This window comes from Prionailurus bengalensis, chromosome E1 (assembly GCF_016509475.1).
Source record: "Prionailurus bengalensis isolate Pbe53 chromosome E1, Fcat_Pben_1.1_paternal_pri, whole genome shotgun sequence".
NCBI classification, from domain to species: Eukaryota; Metazoa; Chordata; class Mammalia; order Carnivora; family Felidae; genus Prionailurus; species Prionailurus bengalensis.
In genome coordinates, this window is record NC_057347.1 from 30,879,529 (window position 1) to 30,885,528 (window position 6,000).

Below are 6,000 nucleotides of genomic sequence, written 5' to 3' on the forward strand. Positions count from 1 at the left end.
CGGGTGTATGTGACAGGATGTTGAGTTGTGCCCAGGATAACTACACCAATTTGCTGCCCCAATTGAAAGTTCTCAACAGGGGTGTCCCAGGGGACATGTAGCAGTGACTGGGGGTGGGGGGGGTGGCGTGTGACTGGCATCTAAGGGACGGGAGCCAAGGATGCTGCGGAACATGCAACAACGCACAGGACACTGGCCCATGGCAAAGACTTACCTGAAACGTCACCAGTGCCAAGGTTGGGAAATCTTGGTCTAGACTGAAGTAATATAATTCCCAGAATGCTCAAGGCTACACCTGTGCTCTTGCCTTCTGAGGACTCCCTTTCCTCAAGATCCACTTGGCATGTCTACTCTGGTCACTACTGTGATTACATGGAAAAACCAAGAACTGTCTTCCTTTTCAGTTTTGTTGGTGACATACCATCCATCAAGTCCACATCCCTTAGATTTTTATTTTGCACATAATCTTTATAATGACCAACCCTGTACAAGTTGTTACAGCAGAGTGTCATTGTCTCTATACTTGGTATTTGAAGAAGACCTTTAGCTTTTTTCCCTTCTTGTTAGGAGTATCACTGAGTTTCTAGTTCAAAAAAGATTATTTTGAAGTATGTTTCTGTTACCAAAAAAAAAAAAACCCAAAAAACAAAAAACAAAACAATAACAACAACAAAAACACATTTAAATGAAGAACTTATTTCTAGATTCCAGTTCCCCCTTGGATCCTGGTACCTTTCCCCTGTCACCTGACAAAATGATTTCTGTGGAAACTCAGAAGCCCTTTGTTGTGGATTACAAATCTGATTGGGGCATCCCAAGTTTTTGAGTCACTGATTAATTACCGATTCTAACAAGCTCTGACAAATGACTTCTAAGAAAGGCTCCAAACTTCAAACCTTAATTCTTGATTGTCAGTAGGAACCAAGATTTGGGGACCCACTGTTCACATGCCTTTTCGGAAAAAATACAATACTTCTAACATGGCACACATCTTGTATTTGGCAGGGGATGGAGAAATACTTATCAATTGAGTATAAGTGTTAAGGCTGCAACACACCAATCCAATAATTATCGGTCAAAATCTCTTGTTATTTCTCTCCAGAAGGGAGGAGGGTTATCAACTGTTCCTAAGTATCTTAAGAAAGTATTTCAGAAGACAGGGTTGAAATCAATGATAAAAATTGACACAGATAATAACAGCGACAACTATTAGTAATCATTTGACTATTTATGTATATTATATATAATTTTCACACTAACCCAATCAAATAAAAATTATATCCTTCAAAGGGAAGGGAAACTGAAGCCTTGAGAGGTAATATCACTTTCTAAAGCTACAAAGTAGTTAAATCTCATTCTATAGAGTAGAGTGACTGAGATACAGGGCGCCTTCTCACTGGGGCTCCAGCCCCTTCTCCCTGGTTTAAACGTTATTTCACTCACTATCTGTTCCTGGAAAGAAACATAACCATGGCACTGTCCATTCCAGGAAACTAGGGCTTGGGGTCACATCAAGGAATGTGTTCCCAAGCTTCTGCAAGCTCCTGGAGTGGTCAGAAGTTAAGACTTAATTCCATTCTAGCCAGTGGCTTTGAGTTATCATTCAAAGTAGGTTTCAGAGCAGGGGGCCAACACAGAAAGATGTTAAATCCAATACTAATATTTCAAGGCAGGGGTGTTTTCTTCCTCCTTTGCATCATTTCCTTCCATTTTAATCTTGCTCTGCATGTCACAGAAATTCTATGCGAGATGAAGACACAGAGTTCAGGAATGATCTCAAGCACAAATCCCCCATTGTCCTGCTTTCTGTCTTCCCCTGCAGCAAAGGCCTTCAGCTCAGTGACCTTCCTGACAATTTATCTGGCTGAATCTTTGTTCCTGGTTACCTGTGCACGTGAAACGGTCTTTCTTCCTGTTCATTTTTCACTACAGAGTGCTAACAGCATAGAGCCAGGGCTGAGCCACCTCAAACCGTGTCTCTGTCTGAGCACCGAGCCATGGGTTTTGAAGTACTGGACATTTTGGGTGATGTTTCTGTGTAATATTTCAACACCATTTACAGCTGACCTTGTGGGCTTTGATAGACATGACAAACAGGTGAAAATGAAAAAAAAAAATCCGTAAGAACAATCTGGTTTACAGAAATAATAGAGTTCTGGCCCTGAGAAAGGCTAAGCCACACTTACAGTGAGAGGTGCTTGTAGACTCAATTTCTCAATGAGAACACAAGAGGAAAAGGATGAAAAAGTGATCGGCCCCCACCCCTAACTCACATTTTTTTTCCCTTCAGACGAGACAGAAATGAACATAGGTGAACCACAGCCTTAGAGAGAGCCTACCCGCATCATTCATCAAGGTCCTATATCATGTATTGGGAAAGAGGGGAATGGGAAGGAGAGGAGATAGAGAGGTGCCTACATATCCAAACCATTAACTGTAGGCTGGTGTTTCTTAAACTGCAGCCCGTGGATCAATTGCAACAGAACTGCCCAGGTTCAAAGCACATATTCCTACGCCCTCATCCCAGATCTGAAAAATCAGGACTTCCAGGGGGGGAGGTCCATAGAATCTGCATTTAGCCGACTCTCCCGGAGATACAGATGCTCACTGATGTGGGACAATCATGGCTGTGGGTGAAATACAAGATTCCTCTTTCAGAGCCAGCCAAAGTCTCCCTGATCGTGAAGATATTTCTGCCATCCCCATCCCGCCCCTCCCCTGCACCCTCTTCCCCATCTGAAGGGAGAATCTTTTTAGAATTTACCTGGTCTGATGGGGCTCTGCATACAGTTTGGGGACGGGATGCCAGGGTGAAGGGGTGCAGAAGCCCGACTGCTGAGGTCCATGACGGAGGGGGCGGCAGAGGAAGCCGGCTGCAGCCCAGGAGGGTGAGGGCTGTGGTCATGCTGAGACGGGCTGGGGGGAATGCCATTTTCTGACAAAAACTCCTCCAGGTCCATGTATTCCAACTGGAAAGTATCTCCGTCATAGGGAAGGGTTTTGTCCCATAAGGTGGGTCCCAAGAACGCCGACTGGGGGACCGTCGGGCTATTACTCTCATCATCCAGCTTCTTTTCCTTGTCTTTATCTTTACTAAATGCTGCAGAAATGAGGGAAAGTTGGACTTAACAAAGGGAAAAAAAAAAACGTGGCTTTTTTTTTTTTAATCACTCCTCCTGGCCTCTGCTACAAAACACCACCTTCAAACCGTTCTCACAAACCCAGGGGATCTTCTCGGGCTGCTGGCTTTTGTGGATCTAGAGTTAAAAGTTCAGACAGGACATGGATCTCTGCCTGTTTTTCAACATCTTCCTATTTACTTTGGAAAGAAAGCACTAGTCCTTGGGACAGGGTTACAGACTGATCTAGAATATAAACAAAGGAACACAGTTTTCAGTACATTATTGGAGGGGACAAATAATTCAGATCTACAGTGGCAAAGTAACACCTGCAGTTACATACAATTGCTGTGATTTTTAACAGAACAGCCAATAACCAGGCATGGTTTCTCTTCCAGGAAATTCATTACAGTAACAATATGAGGTCATTCAGACTTAGCCAGTGAGCTAGGGATTCTAATTTTGGTAAAGCAGGGACTCTCCACCCTCCTCTGAAACCATGCATTGAGCACATACTATATACCTGCTTCCTTCCATAAATTATGTCCAAAAATCTCACAATAAATCTGCAAATCGCTATTGTCCCCATTTATAATGAAGAAATAGAGGCTCTGAGACTTGAAGGAACTTGACCAATGCCTCACACTGGCACAGGAGAAAACAGAACTTCCTGAACCCACATATGTTTGCTTTTAAAGCTGCTGGGGCACCTTGCATTTTACAAAAGGAGGCTTTTGTTTTTGTTTTTTAAGTGTTTTCTTCCTCCTCTTCCCCAAAGGCTTAAATACGATTCAATTCACAAAAATTATACATGTATGCAATCTGTCAAAAGAACAGCTATTGGAAAGCTCGTTACATACCTATAAGGGAGGTATGCTGCTATGTCCTACCTGTAAGTACCGCTCACCCCAGGACGTCTTTAAACAGTGCTCTGGATTTTGCCCATTCTAGTACTCAGGCGCGGGTGGAATCTGGGATCAGGGAATCTGGCTTCTGAGTTTCTTCCTCAGAGAAACACAGCCTCCGCTGCCATCCATTCTAATCCTCTAGTCTCATCTCCTGAGAATCTGACTTAAAACACCCACAGATGCAAAAGACTGCAGGCAGCACCTTCCTCCCAAGTGCTACTCCTTAAAGGAGAGTTAAGAGGGAAGCTGCTTTGCAGACGGCGAACCAAACCCCTCAACTCTTGCAATGCAACAGGTTGCCCCCTGCTAGGAGAGAAGATGCGAGTACTCCCAAGCTCTTTGTAACCAAATGATCTTTCAAGACTTTTACACTAGAAGCCGCACCATTTGCATTTGCAACTGTGATATCTAAGGCATGAAACCGCATCAGCCCAACTGACAAATCCCTTGGCGGCACCAGCTCAGTTCCGCGCCTCCTCGCCCGACCCCTCCTCTCCCGCTCCAGCCAAGGTTGCCTGGGGAGGTTTGGGACTTACCAAGAAAGGGCTCAAGCCAGAGGAGGCTCCTGCGCGATTACACGTGAGCCTGCTCCGCTCTCCCCTCCCACCAGGAAAAGTGCACGGGGAAAGTGTCAGAGCTGGAGGCGTGCACAGCTTCCCGCCCGGAGACCACTCCCCCTCCCCCGCCAGCCCCAGCCCCCACCCCCCTTTTTGAATTACCCTTCGCTAGGAACACACGCGTCTCGGCTCACGCCTCGCAAGTTCCTGATGCTAACTAACACACAAACAGTAGCAAGATCCCAATACCCGAGGTACGCTGCGAGACCACCTACCTCCCCCCCCCCCGAAATAAAACGAGGCCCCCTGTTTTCTCCTCCCCAGACTGGGCAGCTCTGCCCTTAAGCGGGCGGTTTCACTCTGCGTGCGGGTGACCCTCAATCTAGGGAACACTGACCTGTCAAGTTATGACTCCCACCTGCGCCGCGGGACCGGGACCCGGCGAGCCTGGGTCGGTCCCAGCGCTATATTAAACGTTCCTCAGTGAGGGGATCCCCCTTTTGGGGGAAGAGGGAGGGTGATGGGTGGGCTCCTCAAATTTCATCAAAGCAGGGATAGGGTGCCAGGAGACAGGGAGGGAGGGTATGGATGCTCCAGCAGGGTTGCCCAGCCAAGGAAGGGGACCCCAGGGAGCGTCGTTTCTTCCCAGAGCGGGGCAGCCAGGAAGGCAGCGCTCACCGTCTTCGTGATGAAGGGGGAGCTTCAGCGGGTTCTCCAACAAGGACCTGAGCACGCCGTAGGGAGGCGGAATAAAGGTGGGATTCAGGGGGAGCGGTCGGGACATTTTCTCCATCGCGATGCACTCAAATGTTTTTCTTTAAAAAGAAAAAAACCCAACCGCCCCCCAAAATGTTGCTGAGCTTTTTCCTCCGTCCTTTGCCAAAAGTACTCGCTTTCAAGGCGGTGGAGACAAGAAAAAAATTACTTATATCTTTATAAATACATCTGCATAAGAAAATAAAAACAAAAAACTTTCGGGTTCCCAGTGCAGACGGTACCCGGAGAGCGCGCCAAGTGCCCGCAGGCTCCTGGGCGACGTGCAGGATGCTCTCACCTGCCTTGAACCCCTCGTCCTGCAAAATATTCAAAATTGCGAAAAAGAAAGAAAAAATATGCAGATAGCTGCAGAAGGGCGGAAGGCACCGCGCCGGCCCGGCCCCCACGCGCCAGCACCCGAGGCTGGGCGCCGTCCCACCCCACCCCCCCACCCCGCGCCGGCGGTCGCTGCTCCCCCGCGCTCCGCGGCCCCGCAGCGCCGGGCTCAGCGCATCCGGCGGCCCATGTGCCGCGGCCCTGACAAGAGTGACGTCAGGGTCCGCACCGCGCGCCGATAGGCGTGCAGGGGCGGGGCCATGCGCGGCCCCGCCCGCCTGCCCCGCCCGCCCCGCCCGCCCCGGCGCCACGTGTTTAGCGTCG

At 48.2% G+C, this 6,000-nt stretch overlaps 1 protein-coding gene across 2 annotated transcripts in view; it reads right to left on the reverse strand.

Moving 5' to 3' along the window:
* HLF (HLF transcription factor, PAR bZIP family member) overlaps window positions 1-5,765 on the reverse strand; it is a 53,424-nt gene extending 47,659 nt beyond the window's left edge. Inside the window, exons 1-2 of one of the 2 annotated variants that reach the window (XM_043584014.1) lie at window positions 5,263-5,765; window positions 2,765-3,100 (exon numbers count right to left, since the gene is read on the reverse strand). In XM_043584014.1, coding sequence (XP_043439949.1) covers window positions 2,765-3,100; window positions 5,263-5,377 — 451 coding nt within the window. In that variant the 5' untranslated portion in view covers window positions 5,378-5,765. The remainder of the gene's footprint in view (window positions 1-2,764; window positions 3,101-5,262) is intronic. The other variant, XM_043584015.1, reaches the window with a different exon arrangement.
* Between the last annotated feature and the right edge of the window lie 235 nt (window positions 5,766-6,000).